The sequence below is a fragment of the Colletes latitarsis genome, chromosome 9, assembly GCF_051014445.1.
Source record: "Colletes latitarsis isolate SP2378_abdomen chromosome 9, iyColLati1, whole genome shotgun sequence".
Taxonomy (NCBI): domain Eukaryota; kingdom Metazoa; phylum Arthropoda; class Insecta; order Hymenoptera; family Colletidae; genus Colletes; species Colletes latitarsis.
This window is the reverse complement of record NC_135142.1, coordinates 24,606,753-24,634,425: the sequence shown is the minus strand read 5'-3', so window position 1 is coordinate 24,634,425 and position 27,673 is coordinate 24,606,753. Positions and strand designations below refer to the sequence as shown.

The 27,673-nt window shown below is 41.2% G+C and overlaps 1 protein-coding gene across 9 annotated transcripts in view; it reads right to left on the bottom strand.

The window, feature by feature from the left end:
- LOC143345503 (glutamate receptor ionotropic, kainate 2) overlaps positions 1-24,917 on the bottom strand; it is a 168,329-nt gene extending 143,412 nt beyond the window's left edge. For all 9 annotated transcript variants that reach the window (XM_076772683.1, XM_076772681.1, XM_076772682.1 and 6 more), the window contains exons 1-2: positions 23,990-24,917; positions 11,215-11,491 (exon numbers count right to left, since the gene is read on the bottom strand). In XM_076772683.1, coding sequence (XP_076628798.1) covers positions 11,215-11,287 — 73 coding nt within the window. In that variant the 5' untranslated portion in view covers positions 11,288-11,491; positions 23,990-24,917. The remainder of the gene's footprint in view (positions 1-11,214; positions 11,492-23,989) is intronic.
- Positions 24,918-27,673: the final 2,756 nt, after the last annotated feature.

The window sequence follows — 27,673 nt, the reverse complement described above, 5'->3', positions numbered from 1 at the left end:
CGCCAGGATAAAAAGGAAGTCCCTGAAGTATTTGGCAGCGTAAAACACACGATTCTCGACAAACAAATTAAGTCTGCTTTCTGAATATTGTAGAAATTGAGTTTTCGTGCAACACCTTACGAAAAATTCGGAACAGAATAGCGTATTACTATATTTGAGAAAATGGATAACGATGAACAATTTTTCACTGTCAGACTCATCAGACCCTTTAACGACGATGAACGCGATAATCGTTATCATACTCGCGCATACTCTGACCAAACAAATTTGTCCGTAAATAGGAGGACCGACTCGTCGATAAATCGCTGAAACGTCCATACGATTCACGGCACAGCATGCATCATTTGAACGGCCAAAATACACCGGCAACGTATCCGAATATTTTTCGTGCGAATAAATCGTCGCGGCGGCTTTCACGCTAGGCGCTGTACGAACTCTGTTGATAAACTGGTCTGCCAGCGTCGAAAGCGTGCTTTTCCCCTTTCGAACATCGCCGCAGAATTTACGCGAATTCGTTTCGACAATATCGTCAAGGACCTCTCGGCCCGCTCGAAAGCGTAACGTCGTTGTTTTGGACAAAGTAACGACTCGAATATGGGTTTTTTTGCGTTTCTACGAAGGAGAAATGTTTGGACTTCGAGGGGCAGATTCGAAAAAATTGTTTGGCACTGGAGCATGCAGAAACAAGCGCAGAAAACGATAAAAAAAACCGTGAATTCGGGGAAATTAAATTGCAATTCACTGGGAACTTTTCGACGAGCTTGCATAGTTGAAAAAAATATAGCTACTCCTTTAAACGCAGTAGGGAGTCAAAGCAAATTAATATAGTGGAGTCAGCATCGAGAATGAATTGCACGTGAAAATGAAATAGGAGTCTAGAACTGGCTTTAGCTGTTTATTGTAACTACAGTCTTCCCTGAGTTAGTATAACAGCTTCAGGATCGAAACGTTATACTAAGTCGTGGCTGGGTAAGTTGTCGAAACCATCTAAAGCAGAAAATTTATGGTTGCTACCTGACTCCACTTCGACCCACAACTCTCGATGTTATATTAACCCTTTCCCGATGAATGTCAGAGTAGTTTGATTCCCCCTTTGGCTGTTATTGTTATCCTAGTCGTTGATACGCAAGGATCGAACGAAGATCAGTGAATTCCTTTTGTGAATTTATTAAAATTTAAAAAAAAATTTCAAATCATTCTGGAAAAATTATTTTTGGTTGCAGGGGTCAATTATAACCATTTTTGGTGAATAGGCATACACCCGAAATCCTAACCATTTTCGAGAAAAAAATTCATTATTGAAAATATAATGTCTGACCATAACTGTCACCCTAAAAATTGAAAAGTTTCAAATCATTCTGGAAAAATTATTTTTGGTTGCAGGGATCAATGACAATCATTTTTGGTGAATAGACATATACTCGAAATCCTACTCACTTTCGAGAAAAAAAATTCTTTACCGAAACTATAATATGTATTAATTATCCCGGAATGAGGTGCTGTGCACCCCAATAATCCTCTGTTCCAACAGTATTTCGAAATGAAATTACACATTCTAGATTACTTCGAAGTTTATCACCCTCTGCAAAACAATCAACAAAGATATTTATTGTACACGCCTCTCCAATTTATATAAAAATTACTTCTCGACGCGAAACTCAAGCGTGTCTCCTGATTCCAAGCCACGGTTCGTTTCGAATTCCCGGGTGACAACGCAAGAACAAAAAACACGAAACGCAACCGCCCGTTTTCTATTCCAGCTAATTGCGACATTTAACTCGACAAAAAAAGTATCCACGCGAAACGTACCAGGATTTCGCGCGATCGCGTCAACATTGACAGCCCCGGAGTCGTGCTTCAAGGCGCGAAGAAGCTTCCCGCGCGTCGAATCGTGAAAGCTCTCAAAAAATACGGGCGATCGTTCGCGAAAGCGGGCTCGACACGATCTCCTGTTCGCGCGAGCAGCGTCTCACGTACGTGAACGCCGCGCCTGTGTGCGCAATATGGATCAAGGCCCGTGTCGATACTTACCTACTAGGAATTCCGATATTGCAACTCAGCGTTTTGCGCAGAGGCGTTAGAGAACCTGACGCGAGTGTCTGAGTGCCGGCACACATCGCGTGTACGTGTGCAAACGTTGCACGTGCAACGTCTCCCCGGTGCATGTGTCCCGATGCGCGTGCACCGCGGGCCAAGAAACCGAGGGAAGTTTGACAGACCGCCTGGCAAGACTTTCGAGAGCTGCGGGGGCGGCATTTGCATGAAAAGCATCGCGGTTCGATTAACGGATTCTGGGTTAAAAAGTGAATTATTCATGCCGGTCGACTAATCCCGGTGTTTAGCTCCCGCGAATCGGGAGCCTCTGGCTAAGTGGAGAGTCGACCATTCGACGAAATTTAACCACAGTCGGGAGCTCGGGAACGCAGTGTACAAAAAGTTACACGGATCGGTGCTTCTCCAATTTCAACTTTTCAACGATGGGGGGATAAATTTTGGCGAACGAGGAAACGTCGAACAGCCGAGAAAATTAACCCTTCGTGCTCAGCCGTCCTGAAGGGACGTTCAAGAATCTTGCAAACGTCTCGAATGTCGCCTCTGAGGAGACTCGAAGAAATTATGTTGGACAAAATAATTTTTGTTTCTGTTGATAAGGTCAGGCACACTTAACGAACAAATTAGAAATTTATCGAATAAAATATGCGGTATGCATAAATAGACATGCAATGACGTAATGGACGATGTAATCGAACAATATGACCAGTTCAAATTGCTCGCGAATATCACGGTTTTATCATTTGAACAATGCCTGAGAATATTCGTCCCTCGTTCTAACAGGTTCTATATAGGAAATTTCCCTTTGTTTGTGATTTATATATATTTTGCCCCAGTTAGAGGTAAAGTTAGGTATTATACATTGTAGATTCGCGAACCAACGCAGTCGAAGAAAGAATCCGTATTTCCAAACGCGATAAATATCTCAAGGAGCAATCTACCCATCATTTTCCGAGCCTGAGACTTTTCCCGTGACATTTATTATTATTTCCCTCGTGCCGTATCGAGCGGTGGTATTCAACGACTGTCAAGAAAATAAGATATCGTTAAGGCACACCGGCGGAACGCTCGAATGTTGGCTGGAGGTGCCAGTGAAAGGTGTTATTACGAATAATTTCGATCGCTCGGCAAGGAACACGCAACGCGTTTCGCAGTCGGGCGCGTATAACAAATTGATTTTATCTGACTTCGGAATACCACCGAAGTCTCGGCGTGTAATGAACGAGTAATTAACTTCCAACAGGATGAATAATTTCACGGTGTTTGAAGTTACGCGCACGCCAGGTTAACGAAGAAATTGTCCCTGGGTGGCAATTCAGATTCTAAATATTTTTACCGAGGTTGATGTTTTTATGTAAACAAATACACCTTAGCAATATAAATTGCACATCGAATAAAATTCCTTTATCGAACAGTGAAACGGAGTTCTGTCGTCGAATGAATTATTTATTCATTCGATACGACGACTTTTCGATCCGCTTTCTTAGAACAGTCTCAACATAGCAACTATGTTAAGACTCGAAGAGGGTTCGAAGAAAGCGGATCGAAACGTCGTAGTGCAATATGAATAAATAATTCATTCGTCGAGGAAAGATCCCCGTATCGCAAATTGAATATAAGTATCGTCAGACTCGTAACGTTTGATTTAAGAGTTACCAATATCCTGCAACACGGACTCAATTATTTCTTTTTTCTATTATTTCCGAGTAACGCGAGCAAACGGTCGTGAATTTCTAGTTCGATATCATCGTCGGGGATTACGCGATCGTCGAGGGTCTGCGAGAACCGACGGAAGAGAAATCGAGAGGAACAACGACGGAAAGACAAACGAAGTTCCAGATCTATGAGAAAACTACTTAAACGAATGATAAAATCTAACTAAACTCGTTCCAAGCAATTTTCGCGAGACTTTAATGGAAGTCCCAGCGGGTACTCGCCCAGATAAAAATGCTTTATCGATTGCGCGTCGAATGGTCTTGCTATTTCCGAGAATTAGAAACACCGGTAATAGAAACGCTTCTCCATAATTCAGAAACTCGTGTAATTTTAAAACGCGTAAATGTTCGAGTAACCATTTTTCTCCGTGAAACGTGGGCCGGGCATTCGTATTCATGCAACGTGATAAAATCTTGAGGCACTCTTTGAAACAATAGACGCTCCTAACTTCGCGTCGTCGGACCAAAACATACCTACGCTGCGAGCAATTTTTCAGAGTTGCCCGATTCAGACGTTAAACTTGTTCTAGAAATTTTTAATCGTATAAACTGTAAACTCCCTTTATCACGACTTATTAAAACGTTCTATAAAAAAAAAAAATTTGACAAATCCTAGTTTATTCCTTGGCTGGTCGGCTAGGCGCAATCTCTTAACTATGTCTTTTACGTCGAAGCGCGGAGTCCTCTTTCAACAGAGACGCGGGTAAAGATTGTTGAAACATCAGCTTCTTGAATGACGCTGAACAACCACACCTTCGTAGAGCTTCTAAGCATATTATAATTCTCGGGTAGCTGGTCGTTGGGTTGCAAACCTTTAATACTGTTAGCACCATGGCGACTCGCTTCCGCTCCGCGTTCATTGAGGCTCATTTATAGAAGGAAGTCGACGGCGGAATATTCAACTGGAAGAACCGCGGGGCTCGCGATAATTTTCCGATCGCCTCGAAAGTCTTTTCAGCAGCTTCGAAAGGGTGACCCCGTCTTTCGCCATCGAGGTCGAGCTTCGCGGAGCAACGTCGTTACTACGTGAATCGAAAGATCTGTTATCACGAGGACACTTTGCCTCGATTTGGCCGTTTCAATTTGGCTGCGATTTGCTAATAACTGTGTTAGAACTTTATGATTTCAGTGTTCCTTGCACGAGAGCAACGTTACGATTTTAAGCTAGAAACAGAATGTGTCTAATTTCTGATTCTAATGTCACATAGAATATCCCACAAAGTCTATCTGCAAGGGGTAGTTCATATTTATACTCGTAGACGGTATTTTATGTACTTTACAGTCTACAAATAGACTTTAGAGTTACTCAAACCCGTTATGTAAACCAAAGTTGCATCTCAGTAGGATTAGGGTTAAATGCTATTTAATGGATACGGTGGTTTGCCCAATTCTAGGAACAAGCCCAATGTCCAGTATAAGTTGACAAAATATTACCGGAGTTTTAATGACTCCGGGTTTTACTGGGATCTAAGAAGGGTAGAAACGTTCAACATGTCAAAGGTCAATGTGTTCAAACGTCCACCTGCGTAGGGTAACCCTATTCCGTTAACGATATCGAATAGCAGAAGTGTAAAGTAAAGGTGATATCAGTTAATATATGGCATAAAATAAAATAAAAAAACAGTAGATATTAGAAATTGAACATAAGAAACACCATACTTCATTATATTATTAATAAATTTCCAGTATTATTCGTATAATATTGAAAATTTATTTGCGTCCATTTCATATATTCAATATTAATAAACATTAATTATGATAAAATATATATTTCTCAAACGGTCATATTTTATGTAGAATCGAGTGCTGTTTGTTTAAGTAGAATTGCATAAATAAACTGGTATTTCTCGTACCGAATTATAAATTGCGTCAAATAATATTCCATTTTATTTAAAAAATTATTTAACGCCCAACAGGTAACTGAATAATATTTGAAAAATGCAATTAATCAGATATTCGAAAACGTCCGATGTACCTTTGCGATCCACGTGTCCTACAAATGTAATATATTTCGCGAGAACAGATTCGAGTGGCGTTGGGGTAATTAAAGCCGCGAGTGTGCGCCCCAGAAATTTGCAAACTTTTATTTGACGAACGTGCTCGCGCGTGGAACATTTGGGGTGAAATGCTCGCTCGACGGTCTCGTTACGTGACAGTATCCTCGAGGCGACGCATTTACTCGACATCGCGTATTATTATACCCTGTATCTAGTCGAGGAGAAGAAAAATAACACCCCACCGCGAGATAATTAAAAAAATGGACGTCCATCCTTACTACAGTAACGCGCGAGGTATTATTTAAACCGTTATCATATCCGCTATCCATTAGTGCAAAGGTAACAGAATATTGGGAAATGTAACTAAAAATAAATTCAAACGAAAACGAAATTATTTTCACGATTCCATAGCGAAGCTTTTCGACCGTTACGAGTTAACTCCTAAAAAAGTTACTTGCAAGTAATTCCAGAAACTCTCATCATTTTGGATAAAGCGTTCCACGGTCGGGTAAATTCTACAAATTTTCGTCTAACACGGTACAACGTAAGTTTAACACAGTTTAAAAGTAATAAAACCAATGCAAGGGCACCATTAATCTTCTCAAAAGACTAGTTTCCATTTATTCCGCAGGTTTCGCAACTTAATCTCCTTCCACTTTCCATTTATTATTCTCAAATCTCTGTTCTCTATCTGTACGTAGAAACAGAGCGTGCAATTTATTTGAAAAAATACGCGAATCACATTAACCGAGCGATCCGTGGATCGTTTTCTCTAGTTCGTGTACCAGTGTTATTCGCGATTTACAACGGTACTTTTGCGGAACCAATCTACCACATAAATCGGTGGTTACGCGTACGCGGGATACCCTATGCGCCAGCTCTATGCTGGAATTTCCTTTATCACATAATCTTTCAAGCCCTAAAGACGCTCGACGTTAATTGCTTTATTCGCCGCTAACGTAAACCGTTAAAATAATTTAATACGAAATTTCCCGCTAAAATGAAATTTCTTGAAACCGGTTTTTCTGCAAGCTCGCGATATCATGGTCGCTGGATAACTCAATTTCCAGCGTTTCGTGCAACCTCGCCACGCGTAGGCACTCAACAAGGAGCATTCTGCTCGAGAGGCTTTCGCACAAACAACGAATCGACGCATCGAGGATTCCTTGAGCTTCCACGAACCGACAATGAATCGAGCGACTCGGTATCGCGGGAATCAAGCCAGAATCAGTCGATTTCCGCGCGCTGAATCGCGATGAGGACCGCCTCGCGGATTCTGTCGATAGACAGACTTTTCGGGAATCGATGAGACAGTCTAAACGAAATCCGCTCCGTAAAAGGGGGGAATACGATTTCCGTGGCGGGCGACGGAATGACAATGCGTCGAAAGATTGATCGCGGAAGGAACCGTCTCCAGAAGATTCACCGGAAGGAACCACCACCCCCCGGAAGATCGCGCGCGAGTATCGATGCGATTACGGTAATCAAGCGACTCAGACAGGATATTGCAATTCTCTTTGGTGCCACTGCAAGCAGAATGTCGTCTCCGTCGGCTAAATTCCAATTAAATTTAAGAGGGTTCGTTCGTGGGAGCTGCTCGCGGAGGATCAGACATCGCGAACCATAATTTTCGAATTGGGATTAAGGCACATTCGGGACACTCGAGCTGCCTACAACCATCGTCCAAACTTGGAATCTCTTGGCACTCAGCGTCCTTTGTCCGTCGATCGTTATAGTCCGTGGAAGTTTGTTGTACAAGGATACTTTGAATTATTACAACTGCAAGGAAAGAAGTCGTTTAGAATCGTACGCTTTCGCAGCCCTGGGTCGAATTTCCTTGGGTATTCTTTCACGGTAAGAAGTTAAAAATGAAATATCTGCTTTCTCCTCGATTGCACAGTACAATCCTTTGAGAAAGGTCGAGTCGTTTACGGAGTAAATCTAGAATCTACCAAGCGAGAACTTCCATCGACCTCTGAATGTTCCCATCGAATTCCTTTATAAACCGTTTTAAATTATTTATCGAAATCGAACACCTATGATGCGGTGCTTGAGAAAATGGACACTCTCAGCAGGTTTAGATTTCCACGCGCTGAATGTAAACGAGTGTTTAGGTCTGCGCGGGATAGGACCGTGTGGCTATTTAGAATCGATTTCGGATGAACTGCGTCCGATTGGCTCTAGGAATTCGCGTGCAGCATGAAAATTCCAAGACGAGCAGTACTATCGTATTATAATAGCTGTTTAAAACTTTTTAAACCTGAATCCACTCTGTTCGTTTCGATCAACGATCGAATAATTCCTCCTTTGGTCTAACTCGTGTCGTTTGTCTTCGTCGAGAGGAGGGATCCCCATTGCTGTCAAGTTTCCTCCACGGCGGTTCGCCACGTTGAAATTTATCTGAATTATGACGGAAGTTCCCTCCGCGCGGAGGACCACAGGGTGGCCGAAAGGTGCTTTCCGGGATGCTCCAGGAGCAGGTTTACGGACGCAGGGTCGGAAACTGCGAACGGAATAGCAAAGAAGCGGTCTGATAAAGTCACCGGGGCTGGTAACAGGTGAAGAGTCGATCCTCCGTAGCCACTTCACGGGCTTCCATGGCGTCTCTTTCGCGTCGCGGACTTCCAAGTACGGTCACGTAGTACGGACGGAGCTCTCAATTTTTCAGTGTCCTGTTTCGAAGGAATTACGTCCGCGATCGTGTACCAGGTCTCCGAACGGCGATCGTGCGGCTAGCTTAACTGGTAAGAAGTGCTCGGTTCGAGGGACGAATCGTTTGCTATTAAACTGTCTCGCCAGGATTTCGTGGCGGAGACCACTCCTTTTAAAGCCACCGTTCGCGTAGCAACCCTGCTGCCGATGATTTACGGCGGCGTTCTCAAACATTTTTCGAACTAACGTTCCCCTTCTATCAGGCTGCAACATCTAAGCTGACTCGTAGTAGGGTGACTGCGACGTCGAAAAATTCGAAAATTTATTCTGTATATTTTTAAAAATAAATTCTTCAAGAGATTCCGATGAAGTATGACTGTTATTCGATTACGTAAAATTTACGTCACGAGGGCTAGAGTTTTCTTCCTGTTCCAAGTATCGCTAACTACTCGCTTGTTTTACTGTTTAACCGATTCTCAGTTTTCGAACCAATGCTTGTGTAAGCATTCTTTTTTGTTGTGAATTCTACGTTGCGCTCGAGAAGTTTGTTCGTTGAAAGTTCAAACGCCTAGAGGAACCTGAAAGGAACTCGGGGGAAACAAAGTCGACTTGAGAAGCTAAGAATCAACAATAAAACCCAAAGATATTCCACATTCCTACACTCGACTATGACTTTCAATCAGGATGCAAACGCTTCGCCATGGTACTGTTCGCTTCGATAAGATCAAATAAACGTATATTATTACGAGTGGTTTTCTTCGTTCGATAATTCTCAAATAATCGAAACTGAGAAAAAGAAAGTTTAATTTATTACACATGAGGGGGCTAGTGATTAAAATAACGACTCTACGATCTGCCCCGCAATTATTAACTGTTTATTCGCGGGTGTGGGTGTGTAGCCACACATAGGTTAATATTACGAACGTCTTTACCAGACTGATGTTATGAACGCGTCTTTTCAGACTGAGCCTCGTTCCCTCGACTCTTTCTCAATATTTTCTTATCCTAGTAGCAAAGGGAGAGAAAAAGAGGTAGGACAGAAAGACGGAAAAACGAAACTGGAAAATACTTGGTGTAGGGACAGTTTAGTTACAGCGGAAGAGAGTCATAAAAGTGAAGAGGCTCGCAAAATTGGCTCAAAGCGAACGGTGTTATATGCAAGTATCAAATTGGCTTGATTACTAAGTTTCTGATTGGCATTTTCGAATTACGGTGTTTACGATCACGGAATTTCAGATCTAATGGAGCCCTTAGGGCTTACTTGAACCTTAGTTTGTTGGTTAAGTGGTCCGTGGGCAACGAGGTGGATTCTTATTAGAGCAACACGTAGGTAGAACGCGGACAGGGACAGAAAATTAACTTACGCGATGGTTAATTAGCCAGACTATGAAATTGAATTTATCAGGGACGAAACGTCGCGCGTTAACTGCTTGCTGGCAGTCTTGTATCGAGCCGACGGTGAAAAAATATTACACGGATCGTTAATTAGCCGCAAAGGTAATTAAAATTTGGTTACTTTTGACAGGGCTGTCAAAGATAAACCTTCGATTAATATTCGCGTTGGAATATTTTTGCCTTGACGTCGTCTGATGAAAAAAATCTATGTGAAAATAGCTTGGCAAGCCGATAAATTTAATTACTCTCTCGAATATACTTGCCTCTCGTAAACGCGTTGGTATAGCACATAAATTTTGTCACAATTTTACGATTAACGAGATATATCTGTCGGCTTCATATATCGTAAAAGACGAAATTATTTTACGTTCGTCGATGGGGAATATCCAAATTCAATTTCAATAAATTGGCAACATTTTCACTCGGTCTTCTATAAATAAACTCCTTGTTTAATTTATAATTTCACGTTTAAAAATATATTTACTTTAATCTCTGATCGTTTCAAGCTAATTCTTCTTTCCACGATAAATTATTAACCGCGTTCCCCTGAAAATCCACTAGGAGCTTATATTCGTTAATTAAAGTAAATGGATAAGCAAGTGTTGAGTTGATGTTTTTTAAACTGTTGCTTTAAGCTCCTAGTTTTATCCTATTAACTTTAAATGTTCTTTCCGGGTATATTGTAAATTACTTTAGAACGAATTTTCTTTCGAATTATTTTATGCTGCGTAGTACAAGTCATAACTTCCTTTTCGGATTAATATTATACAAAAATTCATAGGAAATTACGACATGAAACTATGAAAATTGCTCCTAAGTGACGTGCAGGATATTATTGATCGTTAGTCCCTGAATTTATGATATGTAATTCTGACTAATCATGGAATAACATTTTCTACTAATTTCCATCACTGAATCTGAATTTCACCCAGGAACAATCTCGCCGGTTCACCTGTTTGCTCGCAGCAAATATTACACAAATATTGGTAAATCAAACACGTAGAATAGTTATTATTAATAAGAGTAGCGATTCATGCGGTAGGAAAATACTTTTAAAAAACAGAAGCAATTCTGGAATGACTATTACAAAAGAGTGTGCCATAACAGGAGTGAAATGTAGCTAGTTTCCTAACAAAAATAAAATATTTAATTCGCGTTATTTAAATTCTTATTCTTTACTTATTTATTCTATTTAACATATAAAATATGTACAGAGGAAATATGTCGAGCAAGTTGAATAGGCGAGATTCAGGAAGGTTTTAAGCTTAATCCACGACTAATGGATAAAAAGTGATTTGCTTTTTATCCGGAATTTGCATTTAGACAAGAATTTTCCCCATTTCCTAATGTTATCGAGCAAGCTTTTCTATTTAAATTGCGAGCGATTCGACGATCGTACTCACCGATTCTAATGACTGGCGGCAGCGACATGGCAGTGGTGACCAAGATGACTATGATGGCGAACAACAGTGCCATTGTGTCCGACGTGACTTGTGCTTGCACCTGACTATGACATCTTTCTTGCGCACTTCGTCGCGAGGCAAACTACGATGCTCGTCAACAACGGATACATAAATACACGGAACTAGATCGTTCACGGACACTTTAACACTGAACACATCTTCGTAAGCTCGTGACGCGTCGTTACGAGAATCCTCAGAGAACCGACATTGACTGCATCTGAAAAAAAAAACGACAAGAATATTAATAGACTTCAACTAACATCCACGCTGAGAAAGAAAAGTAGCAAACAAATAAGTACTGAATTTTCACCATCGATATTACGATTTCACAGCGCCAATTTTCTTGTTGTTGCAACGCGAAAAACCTAGGAACGAGAGCAGCGCGTCGAGTTTCGTGAAAAGCAAAAGCTCAGACCCAGACGTCCAACATTCTCATTAAACGTCGATCATTGAAAAAATGTCGGACGGTTTCTTTTGGGTCGTTAGCTGATACGTTCGCGTCAATGGCGAACATGTTCGTCCGTGCACATACCGGGTCCGCCATTATGCAACATAGCAGTGCACAAAGTCTAGCCCGCGGGCCTATCCGGTGCATTCATCCAGTCAGCGAAATAAAATTCAAAAAAATGTACAATGTATATAAGAAAAATGTGGGGACGGGCAATTTACAAATTGTATGTTACACTTTTGACTCGTGAATTTTAGTTTCAGACATTTTTGTAATAAACTACCGGAACGTATTATCTCGACGATATTATATTAGACGAAAATATTTTACTCTTGTTCCAACCACCATGGAATATTATTTTCGTTCGGTTTGTCGAGTAAGTTGAACGTGGACCCACTAAATGGATATCAATGCCTATCGGTTATAATTTCGCGGAAATCGCGAACGGATTTCACGTCCATCTTCCGCGTGTGTGCAAAGTTGCCTATGATACCTAATGGACGCCATCAGTTTAATGGAAACCCACCAGTTATGTGTGGCTCGTGTACATAAATGTCGAGACCGTCTTCCATCCAATTTCTCTGCATGGAAAGCGATCGTCGAGAACGCTCTGAGATGAAACACGAACCGATTCGGGATGGCAATGTATTAGGGGTGTCTCGGGCAATATTGTGTATCAGGGAACTTTAATTTATTAAGCAGATAAGCATTACCTCGTGAATCTCCATTATTTTCTGTCTGCTTTTTCATCGAGATAAAGTGCTCTGTTAATAAATGAGAAAAACAGATCGAATACAATAAAGTTCATTTACGTTACATCTCGATAGCTCGTTTAATTATATCGAACATACGCTTCGACAGAACATAATGGGTTGCAACGAGAAATATAAAAAAAAGAGAAGAGACTACATGAAATTAAAATATCCGATTGGTTTTTCCGGAAGGCAGCTGCGCAAAGCGCAGCAGTTGGAACAGATTTTTTGTTCCAGAGACGTAGCTCCATAAAACGTTCTCGGAAGGGTCAGTGCGTAAAATAACGAGCTCACCGTGTTTCGTAGGTGAATTAATTCGTTTAAGCGTCTCGCCGTGGTCACAGACTGCGTTTACAATCTGGATTCGATGTAAAAGTCTCGGTAGGGCTCTGGTTCCATTAACACGCGGACAAGTGATACGATAACGCGTTTACGCGTTCAATTTGCTCGCGCGAGGATATTGCTATTGAGAAAAATGACCAGGTGACGAAATGGGAACCCGATGCTTCGATGAGCGCCGTGATTGCATTCGAAGTAGCTGCTTGCGTTACGAGTCCGATAGTCTACTGTTGATATTGACTGTTTACAATTAGCCAAAGCAGTTATTTAAATCAATTGGTAGCACCTTTAGGAAAATACGAGAACGCGTTAGAATGTTGTTATTACGGTAATGGGAGAAGCGTAATTTATGGATTTAATTCCGAAAAGCTTTTGTTTCTGTGTTCGTAACACAACGACGAAGTCTACTAGAGAAACGACAATTAATTACGTTAATAATGACAGTTACTTGTTTACACAAGGCGATGTCGGGAGATAATTATGCGAGCTCGAACGTGGATGTTATTTCTGTGTGCTAACGACGGTGTAGTAAGAATGTGCGCAACCCTGAATTTCTTGTTTAAACATCCATTACGGTGTTGTTTCTGCAGATGTGTCATTATGCAAATAACGAAGAAATTAGCAACGAACTCTTGGCTCGTAGGCGTCTTTAACACTCTACGTACCGTGTCTAATTCGCGAGATAATGCAATTTGATTAATTGAGTCTTTAACAGGGAAACTACGAAATGCCGTTAGCTAATTTATTTTAGTCCTCTTCGGTGAATATATCGTATCGTTGCATCAAGGTAACCCTGCGTGGAGAATAAAATTTTTTTCCTCTTTGAATTTTTCATACCTTCGCTTAGAAAATAATTAAAATTTATTTAAGGACGAGTCGTATGAAAATACGGTATTTCAGTAACACGTGTTACAGTATATGAATATTGCCGTAATATAACAGATATTGGATTCTAATTTTATCATTACCGGGAATGAAACGGCCCACGCTACTTGCGACTAAAAGTGGCTGAAGAGGATTTAATTCGTTACGACCTCTGTATATACAAGTATAATATAATATATTCCTAATGAATATATAAAGATGCTTTTAGAAAAAGACCTTTTCAGATTAATGAATAAAAAGATGAAAATAGTTTTAGCAAGAAATTCTACACTCGATATTATTAATTTCCATCAGAACGTATTTTAAGTTTCGGATAAAAATGACTCGTATAAAACAACAATTTTGTTTCTATTTCATCGAGGACAAATCTTTTCTATTTTCGGGTTGATTCGCATAAATTTTTCATTCATTCTCCAGGGTGTGGTTCTCGAGACTAAACAAGGGGAAAGAAAAACATATAACCCTTGTTCGCTCCCAGGTTTGTTTCCTCAAAGGCGCGAGAAAATCGCCTCTTTATTTTCAGAGAACCACCGACGTTCCGTGCCCTTATCGTTTCGGTCAAGTTGCCAGTGCCTGCCCCTGAGGGGCAGTTTTCCACAACCCTCTGGGAGCTGTACGATGTCGATGGAGAATAACACGATTCAGAACTGGCCGAACATGTTGACCGTTTCAAGCTTTCTAAAGTAAATACGTATTATCGGAAATGAACCTTGAATTTCGCGCGTATAAATTTCTCCACGAACTTGTTGCAATAATAATACGTACTTATTGCGCAGTGGAATACTCTATTTACGAAATAAAATATTATTTGATATTATACGAAACGAGAAACAACGTCGAAAGAGAAGAGAAAGCAATGCAAATGTCATTTGTAATATTAAAGGGTGGGAATGAATTATTTTTTAAACTTCCCTTTATGAAGCTTAAAAGAGAAAGATATTTATAAAAGATGATTGGTAAAATAATGTACGTAGTAATAAATATAAGAAGAAATAGCAAGGGGAGAGCTGAAACTGGAAACGAGAGAGCGCAGTGACAGTGGATCGTATATGGTCAGACGCGTTTTACACCGAACATAAAAGCGCCGTAATCTCTGTAACTTCTAACACGCTACGAATACGCGAAAGCAATTCGAACATTCGCTAACTGGTTGTAAAAGAACAAAAATGTAAATATACAGTCCGTGGCGTTCCACTTAAAAACAATCCGAAGACGCCGGAATAGGTATCGCATTTATTACGCGAATGGCTGCAGCGAACTCCCAAATACGAAAAAAGAATTCGCTATTCTCGTGAAAACAGTTCGCGATACCTTGTATGACCTACTTTGTTCGATGCTGGAAGTAAGAAAGAAGTCGTAACTGTATTGTACAGGGAATACCACCAAACTTGTACTAAAATAATTTAAATACAATTTTCCTTTACAGAAATTTCGGTCATCAGAATCGATTGAAACACAATCGCGAACAAAATGTTATCGCGTCCATTGCCGTCGTAATGAGCTGATTATTATTCTTGTGTATTTCCCTAATTAATTTAATTTAAATTGAGAGTTAATGCCTGCACAATATCGGTCGGAAACGTTCAATGGAAATAAAGGATTTGTTATCGTTACAATAAATAAATTATTTGCAAGAAATTATATTCAGCGTTGGAAATCGTCATTTAATTACCCTTTTTGGAGATGGTATCGAACATATTCGCGATCTTTGGATCGAAAGGTTGCAGAAGCATGCCTCGAAACTGTTACATACGTTCGATCATAGTTGATCGATAGGAACGTGCAGGCATAAAAGGGGTTCTCAAGCCTGATGTCGCTGCCACATGCGACTCACGCTTCCGCTATTAGAGTTAACGTAAACGGATCTAAGCTAACCCAATTTAACGAGGGGTAACTTCGCCCTCAGCCGTGTTTGTTTGCCGTTTCTCTCCGAGCAAGCCTTAAGCGCCCAGCTTGATTACATAGGCGTGTCCGTGCTGTCCGAATCGCCCTCCTTTTTCTTCCGCCCACCTTTCCAAAACCAACCCTTTGAACGTTTCCTTTCGACGACTCGTGCAGCCACCGCGAAACCAGTTTCGAAAACAACACCATTCGCAAGAAACAACCCTTATTTAAGTAAATGAAATCGATCGTTTCAAAGTATCAGACTGTGACATCCCCTTAAATGAATCTTTTCGGTGCTCGTTACCAAAATAATAAAAGTTCGTGACAATAAAACTCGTAGTTCTCCCCGAAATTAGTCAGCCCCCGTTTATTTTGGTCGAACGATCTTCCATGGCGCGTTTCGGCCGACCATAACTTTCAGCGATCGTCGGATTCAGAATTCGGATTCGTCCAGGAAGAAACATACCGCTCACGAGCGACGTGATTCAAGGAATTGATTGCTCGTTGCCTTTTCGCCATTTCGTCGGAATCTGGTCGGTTTCCGCTATCTTATGGCTTTCAGCTTTCGTCGTAATATTCGTCGCGATCGTTATCGGCGAGCATCGTCGAACCGTAATTCGTAAAATTTTCGCTATCTCGAGCATTGTTACAGCGAATCGCACGAAACGTGGGTAAACAGGGTAAACGGAGATTGAATTCCTTCGAACCCGCGGGAATATGGGTCGCCATTCGAGCCGTTCCATCTCGCTCGGAATACTTTTCCGCGCGATTTGGAATACGCGGAATCTCGACGAAACGGAAACGCGTTCGCGCACGGTTACATAACGCTGGCAAGGTTTTCGCGAACGTTTGAATGGAACGCGTACAATCGTGTCTGTTCCTTAATTTGTTGCTGGTTCCTAATTAACGCTTACCTGACGCATTCGAGGTCGTAATTGAGGCTACGTTTCGACAGAATTTTCGCCTGCGTTTCGCCTCTGAGACCCTCACGTGCTCCGAGGTACACTCCATTTTCATACTCACGGTTCTCTTTTTACAACGCTGGATACGCTCCAAAGAACACCGCGTAAAGGGGATATAATACAAAGTAGAGAATTTGCTCCACAACTTTCAAAACCCGTGTACAAAGTAAAAGAGCAGACCCGTAAAGAGTAATCCCGACTAAAGGAATTTTATGTCTCTGCGATTCTTTCTCCAGCATTGTCAAAGAAAAAGAGTTGCAATGACCCGCATTTGTACCAGTAGTGCAAAACGGTTCCTAGAAAAGTGAAATAGTATATTCTCGTAAAGTAGACTAGAACGTAGAGGCGAGCAGTAAAGAACGGATTTATGCGTGAGATATCCACGAAATATTAATATTAATTTGTACGAGCGAAGTCGTAGAAAAATTGCATTTCTCGGGTGTATCGTTTTGTTTCTTCTACGCTAGACTTTTTTAGTAGTTCGTACGACCAAACGACGCCATCGTGATATCGAAATAGTTGTCGCAAAGTATCTATGGAATTTGTTTATCGGGCGATGATGGATAAAAGAGAGGAAGGAAAGGGTGAATTCGCCAACACTGTAAAGAGTGGCTGGTTCGAGGGAGGTTTTACTGCCGAACAGAATTAAATCTACGAAGCGGCCCGTGGGTCGTAAACGAAAGTCGGACATCAAACTCGAACGTTTCGTCGTAATAGTTAATCCTTTTTCTGCCTCGCGTGGCGCCTGAAATTGAAAACAACGACAAAGACGGGAAAGGCACGAACGAGACGATGAAACAAACCGTAAGAAAACCTGGAAGAAAGGATTGAATTTATGTACGAGGAACGACACTTTAATTAGTCACTTAATTAATTTCATTCCAGCGTGAGTTATCGGCTGGCGAGAGCTTAAGAATCAGCTGAATCATGACAGGGTTCAACGCTCTCAAAACTTCGCTACGTAACATGCGACGAGAAACCTGATTAATATTAACGTTTGCGACCCCTTCATTTTTGCAAAACAACGCTTGTCAAAACAACTGAAGATTTTTCAATTTTATTTAATTTTAAATAGCCAATTAATCAATTTTGGAATGTTTTTAATTTTATTTAAAGGTCTTTGTTAGATAGCACTACTCAATGTTCACAGGGTTTCTTTTCGCTCCAGACAATACTGATGAAGAATCTAGTGGAGTTCACTCTGGTCAAAATTCAACATTTCAATTTATTTACGCGTTCGTTTCGACTTCAAAGCTGGCCCTCGCCGGCGCAAAATAGAAAAATAGCCTCTGCGAACGAACGTCGCTCTGCAAATACAGGTATTTGTAATTCAAGAATGATAAAAATTCACTTGAAAATTATTTCCCCAAAATGGCGTAATGAAACAATCGTGACTATTATTGCACAACCAGCTGAAATAGAAATCTAAATAATTCTTCTTTCGATATTTAGAACTACAGCTGGAAGAAGTACCCTCGCGTAAAGATTTCGCCGTGCTTCGATCTGTTTCGGGATGACGGAGAGAAGCTTCCGAGTGTATTCTGTTTGCAAACCACTTGTAGTCGACTGTCAATGGGATCAAATGCAAAGTGGTAAACTTCCCATTCAAGTCAAATGGCATGGCTCGATCTGATAGGGACAAAGCTACTGATATTGTGGTGGTACCACCTGCTGTTGACAATAGTGGACTATTCGAGTGATCCCTTATCCTAGATCCTCAATCTCTAACCGATTGATTTACAGGATACTTCAGAGGATGATTTTATATTGTTCATTCACTACGTTATATCTGCTTCTACTTAGATTTTACTTTTTGCTCTTTCACTGATCTTTCGTTAATTTTATTATTATTACAGTTGTATACTCTATTTTCTTATTCAATGCTGTTCATCACAGTAAAATCTTCATAGAACGTAAATTCTGCCCGTCGAATAAATTGATCTGGTATTTTCTTATTTTTGGCTAAACATCGTCTTTGTCGTCCCTTCAGTTTATATTATACGATTGTATTATGCGTTACGGTGAAAGAGATAAAGAGTTCAGTGTCTCTCGAAATGACAGATTCTGTGTTCATTTCGCCACCCTTTCGATCGTTCCGCTTTTCTTCCTTCAACTATTTCCTTTCGAGTCGCTTGGATTTACTCTGACGGGTATAATGATCAGTAACGATCGGCGAACGTTTAACGAGGGACCATTATTTCACGATAGCGCAACGACTACGTCTCACGATTGGACCGGAACGGAATTTTGAAATTTCCGCCAGAATTGAGCCGCCTCAAATAATCGAGGAATTGATACGACTTTCCAAAAAAAATTTCGTGAATTCTTTAAGCACGGAGCAATCGACTATTTCGTCCCAGCTATAAGCATTTGACTACATACTTTGAATTATTCGATAAAGTACTTTTATTTTGAGTTTAGCTGCAACAAAATGAAATGAAGAATAGGAGTTACGTTTCCAGATAGACCGCACGAGTTTCGATAAATCAAAGACAAAGTTTCAAAGTTGAAAAGTGTTTGAAAAATAGAAAGATTCGGTTTCTACATTCAGTATATAAAATTTTGTAGTATGACCCACTTCTCGAAGTGTCAAAGCGGGAAGCTCTTTAGAGAAGAGACTGAAACGCTAGCAGCAATGGACGAACTTCGTTTCGAGGTAAAGAATTTGGCGAAACAGCACGTACGGAGCTTGTCAGTGCGGCCAATTCTTCCAAGATTTTATATTCCCGTCTCGACCGTCTCTTCTTGACTCTACTGACACCTCGCGAACACTTTTTCCCGTTCCAGACCAGTCTGGAATTTCAATTATTGTCAACCTTTTCAGGTTCGACGAAGCGTGGGAAGAATAGAGGACAGATGACGCCGGGATCATAATTCACGTCCGAGTTAAAAATGGTACGCCAAGGTGACTTTTCTTCGAGCTCGATATTTCAAAGCCATTAATTAACCCTTTCATTATACGCGAGGGTGATTCCGAAGAAAAGCTCGTCGCGGGGATCGAATATTTGAGAAAAATAATTTTTCACTTGTCCTTCGTCCTATTATATTTTCGCTGCTCCCTTCGCCGCATCCCGCCTTTATTCAACGGCGAAGAGTGCACGAGGGGAGAACGAAACAAGAGGAGGATAGAAGGAAGCGTTAATCATCGAGGATGGCCCTTCGTCTAGCTAGTTGAGACACTCAAATTTTTGCGCGTTTCGTACGTTCCTGCATATACAGAGTGTCTCATAACGCGTGGGAATCGTTTCAGCAATTAATTCTGCGCGTAAGAATAATAGAAAACGTTCGTATATTATTCGTACTCGAATTAATTCCACTTGACTATACGTATGAGTCGTTAGAGGATTGTGTCAGATTATTGACACAACCAGTTTAGAAAATTTAGGAGGTAACGTTTGATAAATACTTCCCAAAGCCTAATCTTTCTCTCGATATTATTGTATTGCGTGGCTATTGTGGCCTATGATAACGTATCAATCACGACAATTTATTCGCGGAATATTGAGCTCTCTCCAATTAGTCAATTTTGCTCAATTAATCGAAACCCTGTAGCCAGTGGGTTAATTACTGCATTATAACGTATTAACATTACAAATTAAGATATAGAGATATTGATCTATTTCAACGAACTCTGGAAACCTATTACGTAAATACAACAAACGAACTCGTGAAATTAAGCAGCTTAGTATCAAATTTAGTAATAACGTTTGCATTATCACGAATATCATCCCATCAGAGGTAATTATAAAGGAAACCCCCGGAAGAGAAATTACGTCAAAATCCGTACGAATTTTTTAGAGACAATGATCTTAAATTTAATAAACGTTTGCAATCATTTTCTTTTTTGAAAGTCGACACCGACGTCGAGCAATTAGCTGGGAAACGGGTGGTTATTTTAAAATTTACGCGTTTAAAAAATATTATCGTCGACGACAGTGTACGGGGTTAATCCGTCGTAATTGAGAATAAACGCCGAGCGAAGAGGAGGGCTGAGAAACGTTAAAAGCGTCGGCGAAGTTGGGTACGTCGGTCGGGTGTCGTTATCGTTGCACAGTAATCGCCGTTATTCTTCGGGGCGACTCGTCCCTAGCGAAACCCGGTTCGCTTGTGTGGAAGCCCGAGAAATCGTCGACGAGCTTGCTCGTGGAGCAAGTCGACCGCGTTAGTACAACCACGTCCCCATCGCGTGGCTGAAACGCGACCGTTCCTGATAGAAATCGAAGCATCAGGCGGAATGGAATCCTCCATCCGCGGTTCCGTCTGCGGTTTCGCGTGATAGTTAGAGGCGCTGGAAAGGACCAAGGGCTTATATTTAACCCTCCGTTTCATAGCGTTGCACACGCATCGTTCAAACTTCCCTTTTTAATTAAACAAACCCTTCGTCTATTCTATTCTGTAACGTTCGACTGACCCAAGTTCCCCCTAACAAAATTAGATTCAGAATTATATTTACTCTCGATTTACTCGAAATATTGTCCCCTCTGAAGGGACATATTATTTGTTTTAAAGAAAAAAAAGGCATGTTTACTTGGATATTTACTATCTATTTCGTAAGAAAGTGTGTTTGAGTTAGTAGTAGTCGAAGAAAAGTCTCAGAGTGCAAAGGGTGAAATAGTAAAATCACGGGGGTCTTAGTTTCTCTTCTCTAGGACGTCTAGAAAAAAATATCTTTGTTTTAATTCCACTGTAAAAACATTACTATCGATCGAATCGATTAGTCGCGGTGGTGGTTCGCGGTTTTCGTCCCCCGCAAATTGCAGGAACCAGAAATCCGTCCCAAAGGGGCAGAAGAGCTCAGTCACAGCTTCTTCCGGATTGTTTCCGAACTCGGTTCTCCCACATATGCGAAAACGTTCGGAATTACGCGATTTGCAACGAAGTTTCAAGAGATTTACGGGCGTTAAATAGAAACCGCCGCGTCGGTTCAAGTATACCCGCGTTCAATTAAATTAAACGAAAGTCGATCGCGCGGAGTTGGACGAGTAATTGTGCCTTTCGAGCGTGCCTTTGATACCGAATCGTCCCGGAAGCAATTTAATCCTCTACGCAAAACCTGGCGTGGTTCGCGGGCAGAATCGAAACGTGGCCGGCGAATTAATCGTTGCCACGGTGCAAATGGAAGAACAACGGGGAATCGTAAATTGTAATCGCGATTTAGGATTCCAATTGTACACCAGCTTTGGGGTAGTTCGACGCCGTGAAGTATTTCGCACGATACGGTTCACGTGGACAACTTTCTAACGGAATTTTCCCGTTCAATGGCGTTATTGCCTTCGATTGGTATTTTCTTCTTCCAAATTATTTTCACGTTTCTACGATTCCACTTTTATTACGAATTATAAATTAGTTGGTTGCACAACAAAATTTTATGGATCGCTCGTAAACCACTAAAATGTAACAAGACCACGATCGAGCCCCAAAATAAATGATTTTAATGGAGAGTAACAAATCGAACGTTGGAGTCTGTCGATGATATTCGCAAGTTTTGTTAAACCCTAAGGTAGGAAAGCAATCGGAATGTTGATTGGATGAAAAAGAGCTGGAGGGTGCCAGAGTGCGTTCCAATGACTATTAATTGTCAATCAATTGGAAATGGGATTCGCGCGTATCTTATTGTTAGTGTTTCGAGTTGCATCACGCGAGAAACGCTAATACCCAATCGTCGCGTCAGTATCTATTGACGGTTGTAATTGATTTAGACCTCGTTACTCGTAGATCCAGCGAACTACTGGTAGAACCAGGTTAGGTGTTTAGAATTTATGATTACGTCGACCAATTTCACTAATGACCATATCTCTCAAGATCTAACAATAACAATCTGTTTTTAACTGATTATTCTCGATGAAATAATATTTAAACTGAATTATGTTAATTCCCCAAGTAATTCCAGCAAGGGACGACGATGGTGTGGCACTGTGCAAATATTTAACAAATCTTTTGTTACGAATGTTCGCTATTTAAAAGATTCTCGAGTCTAATTATTCCGATTCACAAACCTAGTTGTAGTTGGAAGCCAGAAACTTCAGGACAATTTTATTAATTAATATAATGGCCAAAACTACTAGGGACTTTCAAGGACGTAACATGTAAAGAGGCAACGCGATCATTATAATTTAATAACCGATGCATGAGAGGCTAACAACCACGTAGAAATATGTTCCAAGACGTTGTTCGTTACGTCTATCTCAGATTCCTGAGTATGCGAATGGTTGTCGTATTAAAGTATTAAAACCATAAGTTCCCGCTTGAGAGCTCATATCAGACGCGTTTGTTACTTTGTAGACACTGGGGAATCTCCAATTTCTTTTGCGCGCGGGGAAATCACCGTGGCATGCAAAGTAGCGGTTCAAAAGAGGTCAAAGTGGAGGGTTTAGGTAAAATCGTGAAAAGATTCGAGGTTTCGAGCGTTCGAAAATCCCATCCCTACGAATAATAGAATGTTCAGGGATTAAGGTTTAGTTATAAAATACTATAGGATTAGTTTTATTTGCCTGAAACAACCAATTTTGTCACATAATAAATTTCTAATAATTATTCTAATGAATACACTGTTTAAGATTTTATATATTTTACAGAAAACTAACTTTCTATAAGAGAATCAAAAACATATTTAATAAATTATGACAAAATACAAAATATTGTACGTTTCTGCGAGAAACCGATAGATTGTGTTAAAAACTTCATCCGAGTCTAGCGCCACGTAAACACGGTTCGCCTGGGGTGTTCGTCGTATGGACTAAACAGCGAAAGGGTTGGTACACGTGTGACAGATTTTCTAGGTTTATTTGAAAAACAAAGCCTCGCGTACAAAATTTTGATGCTACGTAGCATCACGATTGCACAGAAATCCTGTTTACCAATTGTAAAACGTTCTCCTAAGTGAAATAAATAAAGAAACAAAATGTAAAGGTGTTAAGTGTTTCTGGTAGAAAATTGACCTAAGCTAGTAGATTCTTTTCCTATCTATTTTTTAACTGGGATTCACCGTTTAAGGTTCAAAGAGAAGGGATGAAAAATCGAGCACCTCAGGCGGGACAGAAACGTATCAACTACGAAATTTAGGTCGTTACCCTAATTTATACATTGCCTACAGGCCTGATGCATGCATTCTGTGTGTAGCCTCTGCAGACGTTGCACAAGAGTCCTCGATTTCGAGGTAACTAGGCCATAAATTATTCCTTCGGTCGCTGCGTATAGGCTAACGATACTACGGTCGTAATCGAGAGAAGCTAGACTGTTCCTAGACGAAGATAACTGGTATTTTCCAGTGGTCCACGAGCTCTAAAGGAACATAACAAACCGTGAACACGCCGCGACCTCAAAAAATAGCATTAGCGACGCGATGTCGACGCTATCCTCGACACCAGGTTGGAAGTTGGTCTGAAAACCGAGCCACGAAGAGCTCTTTCGTTATCCTCTTGAACCCGTTCCGTCTATCTACTCACGTTTCTCTCTATCCGGTGAACACCGTTCAACATTCAGCTCCGACGACAGCACCGAGTTCTATTGGGGGCGACGAGTCCGTCTCTTTCACCAGAACCACCTTGTCGAGAACACCAGACACTCACGTTTCATTCGACCTCGATCACCGCGCTCGCGAGGCTTGTTCTGCGTAGCATGCTTCCGTAGAAAATCTTGGAAATCCTCGTAGCTCCTTCGAAAAACAATAATCGTTCCAAAAGAAGATGATCCGATTCAAGAATCACAGGCAGATGCTTCCTCTTCGCGAACAACGGATAATCGATTGGTCGTTCCCATCGAATCGTGTCAATCTTGTTCGAAACGACTCTCGTTATCGTCCCCGTCCGATACGATCACCGCGAATGTGCATCCCGATAACCATAGCACCGCATTATCTCGGTCAAGTTCTCGTTATCCCGAACATTACGGTGCCCGATCGAAAACTTTCGCGTACGATCACCGATACTTCGTTAACGTTCCAGCGTAGCAGCCGCTCGCGGTGATCACGGGGACCCTGGATCACACGTGGAGAACTTCTCCTCGATCGTGGATTCGAGATCTTCACAGTGTCCTCATGGTCACGGTTAACTCTCTCGTTTGTTCGACGAATAACAAACTGTCCTGATAATCCTACTTTCCGACGAGCAAAGGGTCCAGGTTCCGAAGATCCACGAGTATCAACGAGCAGGAAACTCTATTGCCTGTTTGAAACGTATAATGGCGTCTTAGAGACACTTCAACACTCTGTCACACTGTGTTAATCCTCAATGTAAACGAGGCACCGTTGTTGTTGATCAACGTTCTCCGTTGGAACGATTTACTCGACGGTCGCGACGAGTCCTCGAGGGCTGACGGACACGCGACGAAGTACACCTTCCCGTTTTTCGTACGCGCGGTCCGACGATCGCGAAAGACGCGCGGGCACTGGCTGCGCCAGGACTATCTACTACCCCCGGACGAGTGCGCGTACCGGTTCCGAGGGGTTGGAGGGGGTTGCTGGATGGCTTTCGAAGGGATGGCCGCGCAAGAAAGAGAGACAACGGAGAGACCACGCGACGTGGTGGGGATAGAAGCGAGACGGAAACGCGCACGCAACGCACGGGATCTACGAAGCGCGGCTCCCTTTTTAGGGAAAACGCCACCGACGAACCACCAGACTCGTTATCTGGGTTACTGGACCCCCCGCCGACCCTGACCACGCCGCGAATTAAACCTGTCGCCATGCCATGTCGTTTGACAGCCCAGAATCCGACTCCATGACGCCCGAAAGCGATCATTTGAGAACAAAATTCAATTTTTCAGCCCCCATATTTTATGGAAAACTCTTTACCTACAGACTAAGAACAGTAGAGGAAATTAGTTTTCAAAAATTCAAATTAATACCCTCAGAATCTACCCTCAGAATTTGTCTCTTCGGATGCAGCAATGTTGTAGCAAGAGAAATCAACGCCATTGATGGTATATGTTCTCAGAAAACAGAGCTTACATCGTCCGTTTGGATAATCGGTAGACTTTCCTTATCCAACCTTGTGCTTAATCGATGTTCTACGCCACCCGTGTTTATTTCGTTACGAGATAATCGACATCAGGTACAAGGTGTCAGATATCAGGCGTCTAGTGTCAAGTTTCAGGGATCAGATACGTGGTATGAGGCATTAGGTGTCAGGCGACAAGCATCCGTTGTTGGACGTTATTTGTAAGGTGTCGGGTTTCACGTATCAGATATGAGCTATGAGGAATTAGGTGTCAGGTGTTAAGTATCAGGAACAGACGTTACGTAAGATGTGTCAGATATCAGGTATTACGTATGAACCATGAGTTGCCAGGTATTCATCATGACAGAAACGTTGGATAAAATAGGAAAATGTTTTTTCCAAACATCGAGAATAGTACAGTATACACGAGAGCTTACTAAAAAATATACGATCTAAAAACCACGAATATTACTTCGATGGGAAAGAACAAACCGCAAAGAGCCCAAAATAAACGTCCGATTTTTCGTGCGCACCGATAGAAAGAAATAGCTGCGTAGCAAATATTTGTTTAAGTTGGTAGGTAGAAATATCGGAACTAAAAAACTAACAATTGTAATAATTGACGTTACAGACCATGCTTCATGGAAAATCATGCAAAATGATTTCGAACAACACGATACGACTCCAAGCGTGAAAAGAATAAAGCAGAGTATAAAATTATTATTGCACACTGCGCTAAAGAAATTATCAACAATTCATGGAAGACGTAAACATGTTTACCATGGAAAAATTCCAAAAGGAGGACGAAGTAGTGTTTATGAAGGCAAGAACGGTGAGTTGGAATCATTGTTAGTCAGAGCAACGCGGCACGGTATTAACATACCAGGATATTAAGTTTCTTCGCTTTCCTAAGGAAAATCCTTTCTTCAATCCGCGCCTCTGATACGATATTTCCACGACGCGACAATTTGTTTCAAATGCTAATTGAACTACTGCTTGCGTTATGAATGTCTTATAGAGGCCATTGAAAAAAATTCTTTTCAAGAAATAAATTATAAATGAAACACGTGTCTGTTCATACTTAAATTACTACTTCGTTCTTTAGATTTATTGCCTGAAATATAGACAGGCAATCATACGATGTATTCCGTTTTAATAAAAAGCTCCTCAAGATTCTTTCATTTTCATTGTAAATATATTGCTTCCTCTTGAAGGGAGCCGTCGAGAATAATTTGTATTGTATACAATACGATTCCCTTGCATCCATTATCAACACTTTTCTACCTTCTTTACACAAAGTCAGATCAAAAGCGGGGAAAGAAAATCGTATTACTCTTCTTTTATTTTAGACGTCTTCTACGATCCATCGCAACTTAACAGACAAAATTCTAGAAATCGCACGAGTCTAATATTTTTCTGTTGCTCTATTTTCCAGACTTATTCTCCAGCATACTGACGATCGTCCATTGTATTCGGAAAGGCATGGCTACCGTGCGAGAACATTTTGCAGTCCAAGAAACGACTGGAATTAATGAAAGAGCGACGAATAATACAGGGACGGTGGAGTTCGATCGCAGTCGAGCCATGAAGCCAGGCAAAAGAGACGAGTAGGGCGTCCATCCAGCAGAGCAAGAAACCGAGAGGGCGATGGAGAAAGATAGAGATAGGAGGTTTCTATACTGCAGGACAGAGAAAACGCGTGCAAGTCGTCGCCTCCTTCCGACACCCCCTGGAGAACCGAAGATACCATACATAGAGCCAAAGTCGCTTTATCTGGGTTAGTGGACGTCGACCCTGACCACTTTCTACGCAAAGAGGATTGAAATAAACTTGCATTTATCAAACGTTTCGTCGTTGCGTAACACCGCGGACCAAGGCATCAGTCTCCATGAAAATCTCCAAGAGATTACTTCTTTCAATTTTAACCCTTATCGCTCCAACCAGCAGCAATGCTGTCAACCTTAAGTTGGCTACAAATCACTCTGTAAAATTCTTGGAGCGATAAGGGTTAATTTTGGTAATGTAGAGCCAGTTATATTGGGTCAGACGTTTCAGTTAGCCCTCAAAGGTTCAAATTACTCGAAAATGCTGCTAATTAATATATCCAAAATGTACTGTGGAAAATAAAACTATCATACTAATTCTCTGTTCGAAGTTCTTATTTATATTAAATTATACCTTTGGTGGATCGGA